The sequence below is a fragment of the Tachypleus tridentatus genome, chromosome 11 (assembly GCF_004210375.1).
Source record: "Tachypleus tridentatus isolate NWPU-2018 chromosome 11, ASM421037v1, whole genome shotgun sequence".
Lineage (NCBI taxonomy): Eukaryota > Metazoa > Arthropoda > Merostomata > Xiphosura > Limulidae > Tachypleus > Tachypleus tridentatus.
In genome coordinates, this window is record NC_134835.1 from 49299119 (window position 1) to 49320418 (window position 21300).

Sequence of the window (21300 nt, forward strand, 5' to 3'; positions counted from 1 at the left end):
ACTTGACTCGTAATCTGAGGGTCGCGGGTTCGAATCCCGGTCACACCAAACATATCCGCCCTTTCAGCCGTAGGGGTCCAAGGGGTCCAAGAGTAGTCCAAGAGTTGGCGGTGGCTGGTAATGACTAGGTGCCCTCCCTCTAGTCTTACACTGCTAAATTAGGGACGGCTAATGCAGATAGTTCTCGTGTAGCTACATACGAAATTCAAAACAAACAAACAAACTCTACGTCCTTTGCTATATGCTATTGTTGATTGTCGTGGCCAAAGTAGTTATAATAATAAATTATTTAAACAACTACTGCTGCCATCTGCTCAGAGGTTAATGAACTAATATGGTATCTTCAACTTTTGGAATGAGTTTTATGAGGCTCATGAAGAGAACTGCAGTTATTAACTAGTCTTTCATACACATAATTAGTTAGAAAAAACGGATATTATGTTTTGCAAACGTCATAGAATAAAGTATAAAAACGTGACATGAAACTTCATAACAGTTGGTTAAAAAAACACGAATGCTGTCACTGTTGTAAACGTTGAACAAAGAGATATTAAAAATTTACAGAACGCGAATGTAGAATGTATCAACATGGAAAGGGAAGGAAAACCGACCCTGTTCTTAGATATTTTCTCTTCAAGGCTGAGAAAATGTACACACTAGCCTTATCAATGCATACCACTCACGTGTAATATAACTTCCTGGGTATAATCAAAACTACAGATATCCACATGTTGCTCACTAGAAGCGACACTTTTTAACAGGCTAACCATCCTGACTACTGACTAATTTAGTTTCCACTGAAGGTTTCAGTTTCAGAATGTTTTTTATTTATTTAAGAATAATACTTTACTTAGTTTTGGGTTTTTATGTAATACAAGGTAAGCAAACTTTAGTTTTGTGATGTTGTGACAACTTATTACCCTAGAACTTTGTAGTAGGACAGAAACACACCACATTAGATTACGTGTCAACTGAGTACCAGTAAAAATTTAAAAAGTCGAACTTTGAAAGGCATATATGAACAATGTAAGTAAGAAGTGACTACGTGATACGTATGTCGTAATAACTCAACCTTTTAACTACAGTTAAAACTGGGTAACTTTAACGTATATAATAATTAAAACTACCACAGTTTTAATTTTTCACGTAGTGTTCATAGTATGTTAGACATAGAAACAAAACAATCAACATACCCTTCCACAATGTATTATAGCACGATTATTGATCGAATGGCCTAATGTCTACTAATTCTATATGATGATTCTACTATCATTTTTATCTAATTTGTTATGTTAATACATGTTTCGTTTTCTACTTGGTTGAATTAAAAATAAATACTGTTATTATATTCATAAAATAAGACACCACAATGAATAAAACTATACAGTCTATACGCTGGACTTAAATATGCAATGGACAGGTGCTTACAGCCTGCTATCATTTATATGCTAAAATATATTATAGTATATTAGGTATCATTAGGTTGTGAAACTAGAAATCAACTATTTTTAATATTTAGCTGTAACTGCTTGTTGTTACGGTAGTATTTCCCTTCTGTGAACTACTAATTATTATCGTTTTAACAATTTAATTTGTACTAATACCATTAAGCTATAGGTTTCTTCAACTTTGTATTATTTGTAAATCAAACGATAAATACACTTATGTTACTTGATTTGTTGCCTATGTCCTCAGTTATGGCTGGACAAGAGTTGAAGACTGATGCACATGGTTTTCTTACTTTCTGTGGCGATCAGAGTCCATGTATCAACCCTAATGGCCCAAACGCTAATCCTAACGACTGCTGCTCCTTTTTCAATTGTTATAATTGTACATCCTATTTTCAAAAGTGTCCACCAGGTCTTCAATTCAACTTAAAACGAAACCTTTGTGATTGGCCTCATCTGTCAGACTGTCGTGCTCCCAATACATGTAAGTACATCACATCTTATTTTTATTTCCCAAGATTCACTTTCCAAATATCGGAAAGTATAAGACATGTGAAATAGAAACAGTAAAAAGTTTTCAACAACATTACAAAATAATCATAGTAACAGTGAATAGAATAAATATCAAATGAAAATATTATAAAATTGCTCTCCTGTTGCATTAAAATGATGGTTTACTACTCCTGGTGGTTTACACTGAGACTAGTTGTCATCCAACCAATCACACAGTTTCACAATAAATGTATAGGTATTTGTAATGTCCTCAATAATGATGTGACTAAGTTACTCTTGTCAAGGTATGATAAAAATATTTCATGATATAGAAATCAAATATTTCTTTGGTGAAACTATTCCGTACAACAGATTAAAGGGAAATGTCATGTTTTATTAGGAGTTCAATAAAAACTCTAAAATGCGTACATAAAATAGATCTGTTGATAAAAAATAACAACAGTTGAGTTAGAAAGTCCAAACATTTTCTTTATGGTTTCCAGAATTATTCGTTTTATGTATTTTACATAAAATATATAGAGAAAATGTATATATATATAATTATAACTTAAACCACACTTATACACAGTTATATTGACTTCAACATGGCGCTATGTCCTAAATCATATAAATTTAATACACGATGAGTAAATTATAAAAAAGACCATTCTGTAATTTCTAGTTGATCGTTCTGCAGTATCCAAATAAATTTCGGATACTTAGCTAACATAACACAAGCGATAGTTTAGTTGTCTTGAAATATTTACATGTTCTGTGGTAATTTCTGTACGATGAATCCGAAATTGATATTCATTTTTCTCCATAATGTACAGATTTTTCACAATGCATCATAAGTACTTTGACATAAGTGAATTATTTCATTGAAATTGAATCACAATTTGTAATGCTTAAAATGTTGATAACTGTTAGCTACAGATTTCTTCAGACAAATCGCGACGTCAGAATCTTATCGATCGTTCTAAAGCCTGCAAGAAACGCATCACTAGTATATAATCGGTTAAATGGTCATATGACGAGTCATTTCTCAATAGCATTTGTCCGTGAGTGCACTTGGACATTATTATTTTTTCATTGCTATTGCAACAAGAGGCTGTGTGAATGATCCAAACATATTCTGTTATATTTGGGGTAAATTTGTTGAAAAGAAACAAAGGCAAAAGATAACAGAATTCGTCAAAAATGATATTTTGGAATAAAGCATGGGGCTTCTGACAATTCACGGGTTAAGCACAAAGTTTACACTCTTTGTGTCAAAGAGTTGGGACAATGAACTTAAGGTAAAAAAAAATATTTGCATTTTGGAAATCCAATGGTCTAGGATGAGTCTAGAAGCCACTGCGATGACTGTTATATTTAATTCTGTAACATGCAAGGCTACAAAACTCAAAATGAAAAAGAAATTTTTTATTTGAACCTTCAAGTTGCTATCGGAACTGTTGCTCATGGACCTGATGTTTATGTGCCGACCAACTGGAGACTCTTAATACAGTCTCTTCTGATTCTGAATCTGATGTTAATAGAATTGATGATAAGAATTGTTTTAAATATCTGGTTAACTATAACTTTAACACAAGTAAACTGAATAATTTTATGAGAAATTTTGGTTTCTTCTAAAAGATTTTTCAGAAATTTTATGGCACACACTTTAAGCTAAGAATTTACTTTCAGAAATATCAGAAATTGCGAAAAAGAGCTTATATCATATTTGTTCTCAAGAAAGTTCTCTAATTTATTGCAACAATATTGCTGTATTAATATCAGTGTTAGAAGCTGCAGTCTATGTGCCAAGTGGTGATTGTTCATTGATTTCTCTAAAAGAAGTCTAAAAATGTATTACTTCACATCTCTTCCTATTGCTCATTCGGTCCACTTGAAGAAAAAGTACTGATACATAATACTTGGATGGCTACACTGTAGAGACTTAACACTCCTTTCTATGTTGTTGGGTCAACAATCTCGTTATACAAAGTTTTCATCTCTTTGTGTGAATGGAATAACAGAGCACCAAATCAGCACTGGATAAACAAGCAATGGCGAAGCAGAATCAGTCCGATTCCAGGAACTAAAACCATGAAACGTGAGGGTTTGGTTGACACAAAGAAAGTCCTATTATCTCCACTTTGCATAAAATTGGGCTTGATGACGTAGCTTATATGACTTTAGACAAAGGTGGCGACTGTTTCAAGTATGTATGTGAGCAATTTTCAGTCTTTTCAAAAGCGAAACTTCAAGAAAGGATTTTTGACGGGCCACAGACTAGAAACTGACTTTGTATGAACAGTTCGAAAGGACAAAGAGAAAATTTGTAAAAGAATCGTGGATTGTATTTAAAGATGTTATTTACAAATTTTTAGGAGATATCAAGGATCTAACTCGCGAAATTATTCTCAATAACATGCTCGATAAATTCAAAGAGTTGGATTGTATATCAGCTTGAAAGTTCATTTTTTACACTAAGATGCTGACGATTGCATTGAAAATCTCGATGTCTTCAGCGAACAACAAGGGAAAAGGTTTCATCAAGACACCAGAGAAATGAAGAGGAGGTATGAAAAAGATGGAAAATTGGCATGATGGGTGGTTACTGCTGGTCGTTTACGGATTTACAACGCTAAAATCAGGGGCTTTATTCCCCATGGTGGACAAAGCAGATAGCTTGATGTGGTTTTGTTATAAGAAAAACACACATACTGCTAGTCATTGAAACGAGATGCTCCAAACGCAATACGTAAAATAATTTGTTTGTTTGTTTATAATTAAGCATAAAGCCACATAATGAGCTATCTGTGCACTGCCCACCAACGGGTATCGAAACCCGAATTCTAGCTTTATAAGTCCACAAACATACCGCATATAAATGAAAGTTCACGTGGTTTTGGTACTAAAAGATGCAGATTTCACAAAAAATAACAATCAGAGCGAATGAAGATAAATATATGTTTTTATCAATTTTCTCCCTTTTTCTTCAGTTTTTTTAACAAATATAACAATAAAAAGTTTATTGTGGTAAACAAAATAATAATTTGATCTAAATCAGAGTTTTATTCTTACAGATTTCTAAAAATTCTTTACATAATAGAAAAAAAAACATTCTATATACATCCGGACGTTGAAAAGGAAAAAGTTACGTATTGTCTTGTGTGGTATCAAAATACAAGTTTTGCAACATTGCAAATGTGTCTCAGCGAACTTTGATGAGAAATACATATCTTCTCATTCTGAGTAGAATATGAGCACAAGTTTTATATTGTATTACAAATCTAAGTAAAATGTTTTCAGTAGATATTGCCTTACGTTTCTGTTAAAAGCTCTAATCATGAAGCCATGGTCTAATTGAGCATAAGCTTGATCCCATTTAAAATATTGTATGTTTGTTTCCGGATAACAGATGACGCTAGTTGCCAAAGTGTGTTCTGTTTTAAATACTGCTTGTTAGATTAGGACCATTACAACCAATTAAAACTTAAGTGTTTGCTAATGTTTTTAACCTTAAATAAAACGTCTATTTGAGTTAACAAACAGTCAAAATAAAGGTGAAGGTTCTATTAAAGTCTTTGAATGATTAATATTTAACGTTTGGCCATAACGTACGAATATTTTCTTTCTAATACAAGCCTTCCTATTTATGCATTTATACCAATTTAGACTATATATCTTAAGTGAAAATTAAAAAGGTTTGGAAAGAAATTTGAAATTGTTAAAAAGACACAAGTCTTTAGCTTGAGAATTCAGCCGTAATTTGTGCCTTTGTTTAAAAAATTATTTTTAAAAAATATTAAGAACATTCAGATTAAAGGTTGTAAATAGTGCAACTTTGAGACTGAAGAATTATTGTAAGTAAAACTAAGGTAAATCTAGATGCAAGGTGAACCCAAGTTATCTCACAACAGTAGAATAACTGGAACTAAGAAAACGTTTGTTTCCATCTATCTACTATTACACCCCCTATTATAAATTAGTTTACTGACCTAAGATATCACTATTTTTCTATAAAATATATAGGGGAGCAGTAATTATTTGCTTTGGCTATAATATCAATTAATTTTTTGTAAGCTTCATATCTTGTTAGAAACCTGGTAGCTGATAATGACATGGGGCTACAAGAAACTTGGTGTATGAAAAATTGTGCTTAAAAATGCTATGAACTCCAAACAGACATAAACGTTTGTTTACAGAAAATCTGTTTGATAAGCTCTTCTGTTTTGCTTTCTATTTGTTTTTTAGACTGCCACGAGGTATAAACTAGATGAACCAAGTTCCACGTCTTATTCGGGAAATCATCTTACAAAGCTTTGTATTGTTGAGGTCAATTTGAGATGACGGATTCAAGACTGGTGCTTTCCTGGTGAATAAACTATTATGTTGATCAGATTATGTATCTTTGTGTTCTACCACAGATCTAATGTATACGTTTTGTTATTTTATTACTGAAACTTCTTAAATATACATTAATAAAGCGTTGTGATATATAACCTAATTCAGTCTCATTTACGAGTTAAATAAAGGAAATGAAAATACTGAATATAATAAATAAATATTGGTAGTTTAATCTTCGAATACGTCATTGAAAACTATTAAAATTAAGACTGGGACGTTAAAGTTGTTCTGTATTGACATATGTTTTGTTTAAGGTATTTTTGATAAATTAAAAAAGTAAGAAGTAGAATAAAAGCTATTTGAATGCTGATTATTCTAATGATATTTTATTATTTATCTATTTTCCCGGGTATTTCCTAAGATTTTTTTTTTCCACTACACAATTATGTTTTAACTTTATTTTTTAATGAGTGACACTTGGTAACAAATGATATAAAATTTGAAGAATATTTTGGTAAGTTATCGTCTCTGAAATGGAATTTTATAACTATATATATTATTTTTTATAGTTATCCATTTTAAATTACATATTTAGTCGAGGTGAATTTTAACTCTACAAAGAGTTTTACAGGTGTACAATTTGCAATACTGTGCACAAGAAAAATGCCTGCTATTTTCACTGTGCATGCGACAGTAAGAGTGTCATGAACACATTTAAACTTTCGGTAGAATGTCTAAACGTTAAACAAATTCATGAGTGAGATTGGACAGCTCTTACATTAAAACTGAAAGCAGCTGCGCCATCTAAGAAATAAGCTTCAATATCGTTATGAAATCTAAAAAGAAAATGACAATACATGTTAGGCTCGGCATGGCCAGGTGGGTTAAGGCGTTCGACTCAAAATCCGAGGGTCGTGGGTTCGAATCCCGGTGGCACCAAACATGCTCGCACTTTCAGCCGTGAGGACGTTATAATGTGACGTTCAATCTCACTATTCGTTGGTAAAAGAGTTGGTTGTGGGTGGTGACGACCAGTTGCCTTCCCTCTAGTTTTAGACTGCCAAATTAGGGACGGTTAGCGCAGGTAGCCTTCGTGTAGCTTTTTGCAAAATTCAAAAACAAACAAACAATATATGTTAAACAAAACCTTGAAACAAGATTTCAAAAACTGAAATGACGCAAAAGAAAATACACAAAATTTAATTGTTCTGTTACAAACGTAGTATTTCAACAGAATCAATGCAATCCAATTAGTTCTTTTACTGTGTGTCAGCACAAAGCAATGCAGTTAATAATAATTATTAGTTTGGTTATTGATTAGAAATAAACTTTTAAATATATTGATAATCAGATATATAGAGACTTTCAGTCATATTCTTTAAAGTGAAAATATTCTTGAATTTTTAGCTTTGACATAACTGAATTTTACGTCTTCCCAAAGTCACATTTTATACTATTTCAAAACGAAACACTGATGCATATTTCAATATAATTTTTTGGGAAGAAGAGGGGTATTGCTGTTAAAAAAGCTTATTACTATTTCTTTCAAATCATATTCAGTAAAATGATTTCTCTCTAAACGATTATCACTATTCTTCAGCGAGCACGTGTTTTATTACAGTAAAACCACATCGGACTGTTTCCTATGTCCACCGAGGGGAATCCACCCCCCCCTGATTTTCGCGTTATAAATCCGAATACTTACTTCTGTTCCCGGGTTTGCATCCCGTCGCGCCAAACATGCTTGCCCTTTTAGCTGTGGGGGCGTTATAATGTGACGGTCAAACCCACTATTCGTTAGTAAAAGAGTAGCCCAAGAGTTGGCGGTGGGTGGTGATGATTAGCTGCCTTCCCTCTAGTCTTACACTGCTAAATTAGGGACGGCTAGCACAGATAGCCCTCGAGTAGCTTTGTGCGAAATTCAAAACAAACAAACAAATACTTCTGTTCCACCGGGAGACATAAAGTGGCAAGGTAATAACCATGGCATTTGGATCAGGCACATATAAGTTTCCATGTCATGTCACAGGGTAACTGTACATCCAAACTAGCTGCTTTGTTTCTTATGAAAACATTGTGTGACCTTGTTATATCTTTCTATTAAAAAACACCTTAGATAAAGGATTGACCGTGCTATTTGAAGACATGAAATCAAAATTAGCAGTTAAACTGGTAGCTACACTTCTATCATTGATACGAATTTCGCAGCACACGTGTCATAAATAAATCCCTCTTATTTCCAAGTGTTATTATTGTGAGAAACGGCCAGGTATTTATGTCGCTTGACTCGTTATCTGAGGGTCACGGGCTCGAATCTCCGTCTCACCAAATACGCTCGCCCTTTCAACCGTGAGGGCGTTATAATGGTGGTGATGACTAGCTTGTCTTCTCTTTAGTTTTACACTGCTGAATTAGGGATGGCTAGAAGATATAGCCTTCCTGTAGCTTTGAGCGAAATTAAAAAAGAAACACAAGACAAAATTAGCAAAACAGTAGTGCAGCGCTCCCTCTCGTATAGACACACACACACAGACAAAGGAAAACCAGTGATCGGCTTAATTTAGCGTTATCACTAGCGCAGCAAGTCGAGAAAGGACATAAAAAACAGTCACAACAAAAGAGTATCAGAAATCCAAACAATACATTATGACCGATTTATGTTTTGTGTACAACTGAATCGTTTCGTGAGATGAAACAAGTAATTATGGCGTTCGTTGTTAGTACATTACGTAATTAGATCCTCTTGTATTCTGTATAAACTACCGTATCGATCTTCTATACTCTAACCAGAGTGTCTTTATATAACGCACGCGAGTTATTGATAGCACGTGGATATCAACGCATGGAAGCTTTAATCTTAAATATTGATGTTATGGTTTAGTAGTCTTTATGGATTTGCGTGAGAAATATCTATATAAAGATTGTTGACTCTAAATAGTTTGATTGTGTTCTGTATGTTCTGACGACTAGTTTCAGCATTTGCTGTTTTCTAAATGTCTGATTCCCGAGATGGCGACACTGTGCAATTTCGGTATTGTATAAACCACAGACTGAGCAAGCGTACAACGGGGAGAGAGTTGAATTACTGTGGTCTGGATTAGACTCTCGCTTATCTTGACCAGCTATTTGATGGTCTTCAGCCTCGCTGCACCCCCTATTTCCTCCTCTTACAATTATTACATTTATAACAATGAATACAACGTAACTGTCAATAGAAGGGGCGTATCTGGATAAACACAGCTGTTCCACTCAGGTAGCGGTGTCTATGACATACGAAAGCAATTTAGTATAGTTGAAATCAGGATCTGTCTTCCATACCTACCATTCTTGAAAACTGTTTCGTACAGATAACATAAAACGAATGTTATTTCTCAAAGTAAACAAACAAAAAACATATAATCCGTTTATTTTTGGGAATGATATCTGAAAATCTGTTTATCTCTACAGTCGTTATGAACTCTTTTTCACTTTTGATCTAAGAATGCAGTTAAATGTGTTTGTTTTCAATAAAAAAGTTTGTGAACATGAGTTATCAAACACTTAGTTTTATTCTTTGCCTTTCTTTGAGGGTGTTTGCCAAAAAATATTTTTATTATAACTTTTATGCAACTGGTTTATTTAACGAAAAGAAAGTAAATAGTAACAGAGATCTGCGAAACCAAGTTCTTCATTTAACAATACCACCAACCAAGAATTCAGTATTCAGATAAATAAATTCGTGAACACAAGCTGCAAAACACGTTCTTACCGCTTATTGAAGTTATGCAAATCGTCAATAATGTATATTTTATGTAGGACAATGGATTAGCCAGATTTGTGGCCTTAACTTAGTTTATAGAAACAATCACAAAAATGATGACCAAAGGTTTTTCTTTATTCGTTTCTAAGCATAAGGCCGCTGCAGGTATCAAAACCCTATTTTTATTGTCAGAAGTCCTCAGTCTAGCTATTATAAAGATGTGTGAGAAAATTTAGGTTGATAAATGAATCATGTCAAGAGACAGAAATTATAGATAACAAAATGCTGAAATTTATATCTATGTATATTAAAAATATATATTTAAAGAGTATATATATATATATGTATATATATACACACTACTATTAGGTTTTCTTCACCTACACTTACGATTTGAAGTATAGAACGCGAAATATCTTAATACGTTTGCATGACTTTATGTCACATTCGCAAAGACCTATTGTTTCGGTGAATTTTATTCATCAATAAACTTGTTTAAAAACACAGTATAACATTGAGCGTGGTAGTAAAAAAATTAACAATGAACTAGGTTCATTCTCTAAAATTTAAGAGTTTCTCAACACAAAGTGCTACAATACGAACTGAGAAATAATTCAATAACACTGTTTTGGATAAAATGGTATCAACATTTTTTATCAGTTTTGAATCGGGCCCGGCATGGCCAAGCGTGTTAAGGCGTGCGATTCGTAATCTGAGGGTCGCGGGTTCGCATCCCAATCGCGCCAAAAATGCTCGCCCTTTCAGCCGTGGGGGCGTTATAATATGACGGTCAATCCCACTATTCGTTGGTAAAAGAGTAGCTCCAGAGTTGGCGGTGGGTGGTGATGACTAGCTGCCTTCCCTCTAGTCTTACACTGCTAAATTAGGGACAGCTAGCACAGATAGCCCTCGAGTAGCTTTGTGTGAAATTCAAAAACAAACAAACAAACAGTTTTGAATCGATCACTTCGCTACTTTTTTTTTTTTTTTGCATTAGAAAAGAGTAGCAGCCGAGTTTGAATTTCGCGCAAAGCTACTCGAGGGCTATCTGCTCTAGCCGTCCCTAGTTTAGCAGTGTAAGACTAGAGGGAAGGCAGCTAGTCATCATCACCCATTGCCAAATCTTGGGCTACTCTTTTACCATGAATAGAGGGATTAACCGTCGCTTTATAACGCCCTTCATAGTTTAAAGGGCGAGCATGTTTGTTGTAACGGGGATTCTAACCCGCGACCCTTAGAGTACGAGTCGAGTGCCCTAACCACCTGACCATGCCGGGCTAAACAACAGAACTACATTATACCGGTTCCCCTTCAAAAATGTCTCCCCCACTATGTCTGCCAACTCGTTCTACATGAAACCGGGTTTTGATACTTGTGACAGGCAGACCACAGACAGCCCATTGTGTAGCTGTGTGCTTAGCTTCAAATAGACTCCTCTAAAAACAAACCTATTTCAATTTTCGAAAAACTTATACGTTGTTTAAGAATTTAAGACTAATTATCATTTTGAAATGCACTGAAAAAGCATTTGCATATTTCGATCTATTCTCAGGTGGTAGAGGTGTTGGATGTCAGTGTATTTTAAAGATGTGTTTTTTATCATTTTATTACAGTGTAAAACGAGTGTAATACATTTTCATTTCAATCTAAAATTAAATTATCATAATAAATTTTGATATTTGGTGTTTAACTTTTGTTCTTAACATTTATTAATGCTTCTGGGTTCCAAGTTGCGACAATTACTTCAAGTTATTATTTTTCTTCGGTTAGTAAAAAGCTGGGCTTATACTATTAACTTAGATTTTCTTTATTCTCAAACGTACACGACTTAGCTAAGAACAGTGGAAGAAGTACATCTTATTTCACTTAAGTATCGGTCAATCCCACTATTCTTTGGTAAAAGAGTAACTTAAGAGTTGGCGGTGGGCGGTAATGACTAGCTGCCTTCCCTCCAGTCTTACACTGCTAACTCAGGGACAGCTAGAGCAGATAGCTCTTGTGTAGCTTTATGTGAAATTCAGAACAAACAAACAAACAAAAAACTTGAGTGTACGGACTGTGGATATAAGGTGTTATGGTTTGTGCTCCGTTGTCACAAAAAAAAGAAAATTGCGCTTTGTACTTTAAAACTTGGATGCGTTATAAGAATGAATGTCAAACACCACTATTCGTTTAGAGTAGCTCAGGAGTTGGCGGTGAGTAAAGTAGAATAGTAAACTAAGAAAGTTCCTCTAGTCTATCACCTTAAAATTAGAGACAGATTGCGCTGATAGTCCCAAGTAACTTAGCGCAAACCTCAACATCTGAATAAGGTTTTACAGTAGACTTTACAACATCAATGTTAAGTATTTCTTTATATCTTAAGATCATTCTCAGTTTGTTTTAGGTCCCTTCCCTTTCCCTTTATAGACTCTTTTTATCCAGTAGATACAAGAGACAAAATTGCTCACAACAACATAAATTTATACTTGAACACTCATAAAAATGTTAATAAGTTAGGACTGCTGAAATAGAGAGAACGCCAACAAATCTTTCCATTTTGTTTACTTTTAACCTGCATAACCAGGTTGTTAAAACACTCGCCTCGCAATCTGAGGATTGGGAGTTCGAATCTTCCCTCCAACCAAACATGTTCGCCCTTTCAGCTGTGGGAACATTATAAAATGACGAATATTTCAATATTCGTTGGTAAAGAGTAGTCCAAGAGTTGGTGGTGGGTGAGGATGATTATCTGCCTTTCACTGCTAAATTAGAGACGGATATTGCAGAAATCCCTTGTACAGCTATGCGTGAAATCCAATTAACAAATAAGTTTATTCTTATTGAAATAGCTACATAGGACATGGTTGGTTTTCAGGATAATTATTTATCTTTCTCGAATATTTTTAAGAAGTTTGAAAGATTGCTTTGTATTGATTTTCACAAATAATTATCATAACAGAGGGAAATTTAGTGGTGTTGGTCTCGCACTGTATTGCATTCATGAATAACATTCTGTGAAGAACTCTTACAACTCACTTCAAATAAAATAAGGTGCTCTCATTGAACTTCAAAACGTATTGATGTAGTTATGATAAAGCTAGAAAAGGAAATATGACCTTCAACAAAAGTAAGTTAACCTTATATTAAATATGACCTTCAACAAAAGTAAGTTAACCTTATATTAAATATGACCTTCAACAAAAGTAAGTTAACCTTATATTAAATATGACCTTCAACAAAAGTAAGTTAACCTTATATTAAATATGACCTTCAACAAAAGTAAGTTAACCTTATATTAAATATGACCTTCAACAAAAGTAAGTTAACCTTATATTAAATATATTCAACAAAAGTAAGTTAACCTTATATTAAATATGACCTTCAACAAAAGTAAGTTAACCTTATATTAAATATGACCTTCAACAAAAGTAAGTTAACCTTATATTAAAGGACAGTGTATGTGTGTGTGTTTTCTTATAACAAAGCCACATTGGGCTATCTGCTGAGCCCACCGATTAAAGGACAGAAGAACTGTTGTTAAATCACATAAAATTATCAACTGCTAGAAGGGAAATAGGAATCACAAAATTATTTTTACAGTTAAAAAAAGATAAAACTATATCTAAAAGTTTTATGAAAACCTTAGACCAGTTGGTTCTCATGTGAGAATAATGTGTAGTTTGTTTCCAAACTACAAACTGGAATGTTGTATAAGAACACTTGCTTAAAGTATCGGTACTTGTTAGATGACATTAAATTTACTGTAAAAGATAGTTTAGAGTTGTTTACTTATTTGCAGATTCTGCATTTTAATGATAATGTATAAAACAACAGTCTAGACAAACATTTTGTCTAGAATGTTCATGTACTGAGTTAATAGTTTCACATTCAGATATAGCAAATGAGCTTCTAAGCACGTTAGTTAATTGTTTACTAAATGACGTATTTAACCATGTTAGTTAATTGTTTACTAAATGAACTGTCTAATCATGCTTGTTAATTGTTTCATATTCAGGTACAGTAAATAAGCTGTCTAACCATGTTAGTTTATTGTTTAGTAAATGAACTATTTAACGACGTTAGTTAATTAATTAGTAAATGAACTATTTGACCATGTTATTTAATTGTTTCACATTCAGATATAGTAAGTTAGCTGTTTAACCAAACTAATTAATTGTTTACTAAATTAACTGTTTACCGTGTTTTTATAAGTTGATGACGTTTACAATTAAAATATCATATTTTGTAATTTATGCTTTTGTATTTGTTGACAGAATTAAATTGAAGCCAAACTCACATTTCCTATGATTATATGACTAATTTATTTTTAAACTAATATGAAAAACAATGGTTGAAAACGTCAACCTAGTAAAATTGTCACGAGTCTTGATTCTAAACAATTATTTTTTATGTCATGAATTTTTTTTAAATTAAGCACAAAGCAACACAATGGGCTATCTGTGCTCTGCTTACCACTGGTATCGAAATCCGGTTTCTAGCAGTGGGATTCCACAGACATTCCGATGTGCTACTAAAAATATATCATAAGGCAATAAATTGTATTGAATTAAAAACTAATTTCTCTGATAGACAATGAAATGTTAGAAACTGTCCAACGTAAAGGCTTGAAGTTTGATACGTGTAAGGAAACAATGGCAGTAGTATTACCAATACAGGAAAATAACCGTAATATGTTAAAAATACAGCTTCAGTACTGGGGAAAATAACCGTAATATGTTAAAAATACAGCTTTAGTACTGGTGAAAATAACCGTAATATATTAAAAATACAGCTTCAGTACTGGGGTTAATCGATCCCCAGGTATAAATGAGACACGTATTTAAATATTTTATTATTATAATAAAAAAGATTTTTCACTTCAACGAGGTCATCCCTAAAAATAAGAGTTCTTTGTGCACATTTAAGTTCACATGCCCCTGAAGATGTGGGATATACCATTAGGCGACTGTTCACTTAAAAAAACAAAAACAACAACTTCGTCAAGTGTCGCATATCATGTCTGAACAAGTCTTAATGCTTGTCCAACTGAGAAGTTTATGATAGTCGAGTCGAGCTGACGACGAGAAACAGTTATGAATCAAAGAGAATTTCGATATTTGTAACCTGGAGTCAATTTGAGGTGAATCGATTTTTTTCTCATCATCTTGTAGGTTGTAACGGATTTACTATTATGCATTGATTTTAATACTGAAGCTTGTTTTAGATTAATGCATGTAACGCATATTGTTATATGTGTATTGCATAAGTTCTACCTATTATCAAAATTTCGAAGAGATTCTTGAGCGTAAGAATTAACAATTTGAGATGTATATAAAATACTAGTGATTGCCAGTATTGTTGTCAACTGAATTTTGACAAACTTTGCCTTAAAGTGTATATATCGACGTGTCAAAAGACAATATAATATTGTCGGTGAGCTACTATAGGCCTCGGAATTTATAACTGTAATAAACGCTTATTAATCGGAAAAAATGCATATTTTAACAGGAACGTTAAATATCAACTCAGAATTAATATGATCATCGTGGATCTGGACCGTTGATAAAAATATTCATTTCCAGACCATATAGAAGACACAATATTGTTTGTGAACTTATAATTTTTTTGTATATAAATCATTATATGTAATGACCATTATTATAAATTGTATGGTTGTTTGTACATTAAAATATATTTGTGTTAAGAAAGAAAAATGTGTGCATAAATCTCGAAAACGACTATCATAAATTTGATACATATCACCGTTCAATTAACTTCTACATTCAAATTTACGGTTGTATTAAATCTTAATACTTAGGTTAAGTAACATAATAAATCGAAAGGTGGTCCGAGATAAACTACAATACGTAAAAACGCTCGTTTCACCTTTAGAATTATTTTGTTTTTCCTTTGATAACATGAATTATAGCCGTTGAAGACTAGTAGCTTTTATTATGAATACTTCTCTCCCATTTTATGTATTATTTTATTTGTTGATTTCAAATTATGATTACCAAATTTTCTTCAGCTAAATGACAACTTTTCCAAACATGAAGGTAAAACTTGTTTATGGGAATAACCAGTGCATGAACAAAAAATCTTCTTTCGAACAATGGTAGAAATGAAGATTTATTAAAAATTAAAAATATTAAACATACAATCCTTGGTGGCTTAAAAATCTCACAAGACTAAACTTGTTTCTTTTTTTCTTCCAAATATTCTCTTCGTTAACCTTTCACGGATTTCTAATTAGAGATGTGTGGATATAATATTTCAAATTCACTTTTTGTCTGCCACACTTTAGTGCCCAGCAGGCTGTAATGCCAATATCAGAACTTGTCACCTGGCTTAATATATTACCAGACAAAAATCTGTTTACTTATTTTATCATTGTTTTCGAACAAAATATTTTATGTGCCATAATTGACGAAATGACGATTGTATCACTTTTTTAATTCAGTTTGGTAAAAACTCAATAGAACAGGTATTAAATCGTTGAAATATTAACATCACAAAATATCAACGCTAAGCTTAAACATACAAGAAATATTTTGTGTTTAAACACAGTGTTCAAGCTACTATAATATATATTAAATTTTACGTATTTTCAACAAAATATCAGCTGGAAAAAATGAAATTTCTTGATTATTAGTAAATATATTCAGATATCGTGTAACATAAATTATTATGTTTGTTTGTTTTAGAATTTTGCACAAAAACACATGAGGGCTATCTGCGCTAGCCGTCCATAATTTAGAAGTGTAAGACTAGAGGGAAGGTAGCTAGTCATCACCACCATTATAACGACTCCACAGCTGAAACAGCGAACATGTCTGGTATGACGGGGATTCGAACACGCGATCCTCAGATTATGAGTTGAGCGTCTTAACCACCTGGCCATGCCGGGCCGAAACTATTAAGTAAAAGGTTTACTGAGATTACCTAAGTTCCGGACTAAGAGTTCATACATTTTTTTGTATATTATTTTTGGATATTGTAAACTACGTAACACTGGAATTTTTAGACTGAGGTTTAATTAACTTACTTTTTCTTTTACTTATATTTGATTATTTAAAATTTAATATCATTGCATGAGCATTACAAATGAAATAAGTGAAATGAGTGGTTAATCAGGGATAAATTAATATTTCTACTGATAGTGAAGTAAAAATATGCAAGAATGAAATATGAATAATTTCACAACATTGTACTAAACTTTTTTTACTTTAAACTTTTTTTACATATACATAGAAAAGAAATGTAGCCAGATAAAAAGAATTTACTTATATATATATTCATTAGAATGTTCCCACAGAGCTTCACAATGGCGCGGTAGTTGTAGTTGATGGACTAAGAAAGTGAAACCATTCGTCCAACACCCAGAGCCAACTCTTGGGCTATTATTGTGTGACCGACTAACAATATTTGATTGTCACTCCTATAAGTATAATCCTAGCCCCAAAGATAGGAGTGTATTTTTGCGACAACGAATTGCGAACCACGAATCCCCAGTTTTACAGTATAGATACTCTAAACAATAGATCACGTTATAAGCTATCTAGAAAACTGATGTATCTGCGCCCCATTTTAAGGTAAATATACAGTTTAGGAGATGACAACGAATTCTAATTTTTTGTAGTTTCAGCTTAACAAAGAGAAACATCTGAACTATGTGTAACTGTAACGCACGAAGATGTATTCATTTAGTTTATTTTAATTCGATAGTTTGTTAGCTTTACTGCACTCATTTACACTCCCAACGCAAATCAGCCATAAATTAGTTTTACATTTCCACAAAGGTATTTTTTCCTATGGCCTCACATTAGAGTACAGATACTGTGATTAGCCATGCAACTAGCTAGTTTACTTTAACTATTTATAAGTTATCTAGCAAAGTTCATGGGAAATAGAAGTTTATCAGGCGGGACTGCTTGCGCCGCTATCAAACTCGCTGCTTATCAGTTGGCTGAGAACGCCTGTTTGGAAAGCTGCATTCAGAGATAAGGGTCTTATCTCTATTTTGCAATTCCTTCGATGTCTTATCACTAGCCATCTGCGCTCTAGGAGAGTATAACTGCAGATCGACTGATCGATGAAACGATGAAAAAAGAAAAGATGCGCACGCCATTAGTGAATGTATTCACCGTGGAAACTGAAGTGAAGAAAAAGAACTGGAGACAATAGCACAGAGTTCGTCATAAAGCTAACCGGAGTGGAGTCTGAGTTCCTGCTAGGTCACTTCCGTCATGAAATTATCGCCCTTAAATAAAGCTTTGTTATGGTTTGGATTCATAAAAACACGCATAAGATTAGGGAAAAGGAATTATGCTCTTCTGGAAGACATAAAAAAAATCCCTTCAGTCACGACCAAAAAATATAAGTATATTCACAACGCATGCATACCTTACTTCACTTAGAACAGCATAACCAGACTAAATTTCGTTGATTAGTAGAGTTTTATATAATATCACTTTCGGTGCAAAATTATTTGGTACAGATAAAATCTTTGGCTAAATCATTTTACTTCTTCGTATATACTAATTAATTTGTTAATACTGAGTCACCTTGGACACCCTTTACATAGTCATATTCTGTATCGTTTGTTGTTTACGTTCAAGACCAAAGTTATACAGCAGTCTGTTGCGTTGTGCCCACTATGGGTATCGAACCCCCTATTTGTATCGTGAAAGCCCTTAAGCTTACCGCTTAGCCAATGAGAGGTTTTTGCGATTTAAAAAGACATTTGACTAGTTTTGTGTTTTGTCAACGGTTATGCACACGTGTTAACTAAGATACGTGTAAATTATCTTCCCTGAAACATATCATTTTAATTTTTCCATGATTGTGTATAAAATCTGTAATATTCTTTTATAATTACATCTAATCACTCACAGTTTCACATACTAATTTTCCTAAGAAATTTCAAATTTGTTATTATTAATGCATTTACAAATTATACACAGTATTTCCAAATATATTCAAGTTATTCTGTTTTATAGGAACCTCTAATGACAAAACACATTTTGTTATTCAAACCTATCTACTGTAAATTATCGCAGTGGGTTGTTTACAGAATAAAATAAGCTGAAGACTTATCCGCTAAATTCCAGTGTTTTAAACAAGTTGACATCGAGGTTGTTTTTTTTTAATCATAGCTCAACTGGACTATCTGCTGTGTCCTGTCCATCACGAGAAATCAAACCTCAAATTTTAGCGTTCTAAAATCGCAAACTTACCACTGTACACGGAATAAAGCTGCTTGCGTAGAGTTGCGTGTAAAAATGACATTTTTAACAGTGCATACTAGAACAAAATATTATTTAAGGGTTTTCACTGTAGTTAAATGAAATTGAACGCTAAATGTGTAATAATAAAATAATATTGCACGTATTCAGATCAAAGAAATGCCTGAGACTTATTTCTTCAAATGAAAACCACCCAAACTGAATAATCTTTCAGGAGAATTTGACCTTTTCCAAATATGTTTTCTTTTGGTTGTACCAAAAAAAACTACACAGAGTTGTCTTCATCAAGTGGATTCAGAGGTCGGATTTTAGCGTTTCAGTTCGTAAACTTACCTCAAACTCACCAGAAAACTGGAGAAAATCGTAAATACAATAATCATCATTAAAAATACTGTTGTTATGGAAAGAAATTTGGTTTTTAAATTAACGGAATTAGTTTCCACAAACCTCGTTTCACGTTTGAAATTATATTAATATTTATAACTACTTATTAACAACTTATTAGAAGTTTTACTGTTCTAATACTATTCGTGGATATATTTTAAAATCCCAGTAAAATACACATTGTACAAGACATAGCTTTAAAAGCTTTTTCTAAAATAGCAAACAACAAATGAATAGCAGCAATAAAAATAACGAATAACATGTGACGTATGCTTAGTTGTAGGTAATTGAAGTTTGTATTGGAAAGGAATAAAAGATGCATGTGAATAAATGACACAGAAATGACTTAAACATTATTTTCACTTCTCCTGGTGGTTTTCACTGCATTTCGTATACATTAGAATCTTAAAAGAATTTAATTCACAATATTGTCATGGAAATATTGTTAGGACCTTCACTAGATGTTGTAAAAACTGAGTTTATAGAAGTGATATGTGATGAAATCGTTATGACAAGCAGATTCATAAAGATGGCTTTTGATTTAATTAAACAAGATGCGTAAAACAAGTAAACCTTAACTATACTTAAATATTCGAAATTTAAAATATTACGGGATTACGATCCTTAAATATAAAAACCTGATCTCCATGGACCATCGCATGTGGATCTTTGACGATACAGACAAGTAGTACAAGGAAAACTGAAGTAATGGATTTTCGATATATAACAATAAATCATGAATTATATGCCGACACTTTAATTTATATTAATACGCTGGAGACTACACTTATGTGAAACTAATGTTATCTCGTTAATTATCATTGTTGTTCATATACAATGCTTGATATCAAAATAATCTTGTAGTTACTAGTATTTCATATCGTGTTTGATTTTTACTTTAATAAACATGATTAAACAGCGTCGTATGAAGCATGCTAAATATTCAGTGATAATACATGCATGCATCATCTACAAAAAAAACAAAAACGTAGGGTAATTTTACCTCGAGTCACATATACATGTACCCTAAGCGTATTTACGTTTTCTTATCAGATTAAATATTGCAGCTAAAATTCAAAAGTTTTAGTTTTGTAAATATAATTTCTTCATAGCTTCATTTTATCGATAAGATCAGCCTCTACACCATGGCGCCAATAGTTCTGTACACTTGAGCTTCCAGAATTATCACGACTTCTTCTCTGAATGATAAGATTTGTAGACAATAAGACATATGAATAATCTTATCTGCTGGGTTTATAATACCTGTTTAAATTAATGTTGTTATTGAGTTGAAACACATTTCCATATTCGTGGCTATAAAGGGTTTTGCTAAGGTCAAAGACCTTTTTATATGAAGGAAAATAGTGAAAACCATGTTTTGTGGTCTCGAAACTTTAATAGAACATCTTTGATAAAATAGAATAATCTTTGTACTGTAATTACTCAACTGCGTTTGCAGCTATATTTCAATAGATGAGTTTATATCTTCGTCAAATCAGAGAAAGGTACACAATTATTTTCATAACAAGTCAGTATTACATAATGTAGTGATAAACCAAATGTTCAGAACAAACGAATGTAAGTTCCAAGTGTCTGTGATGAAAACAAATAAATACTACAGCTTATCCACGAATTAATCATTCTTTAGGTAAAGCTTCTACACAAATGTACT

The 21300-nt window shown here is 32.8% G+C and overlaps 1 protein-coding gene across 1 annotated transcript; it reads left to right on the forward strand.

Moving 5' to 3' along the window:
• Positions 1-625: 625 nt before the first annotated feature.
• LOC143232114 (uncharacterized) lies at positions 626-6648 on the forward strand. The gene is made up of 3 exons (XM_076467197.1): positions 626-878; positions 1696-1932; positions 6186-6648. The coding sequence occupies exons 1-3, from the start codon at positions 818-820 to the stop codon at positions 6200-6202; spliced, it is 315 nt and encodes a 104-aa protein (XP_076323312.1). The 5' UTR covers positions 626-817; the 3' UTR covers positions 6203-6648.
• The last annotated feature ends 14652 nt before the right edge of the window (positions 6649-21300 follow it).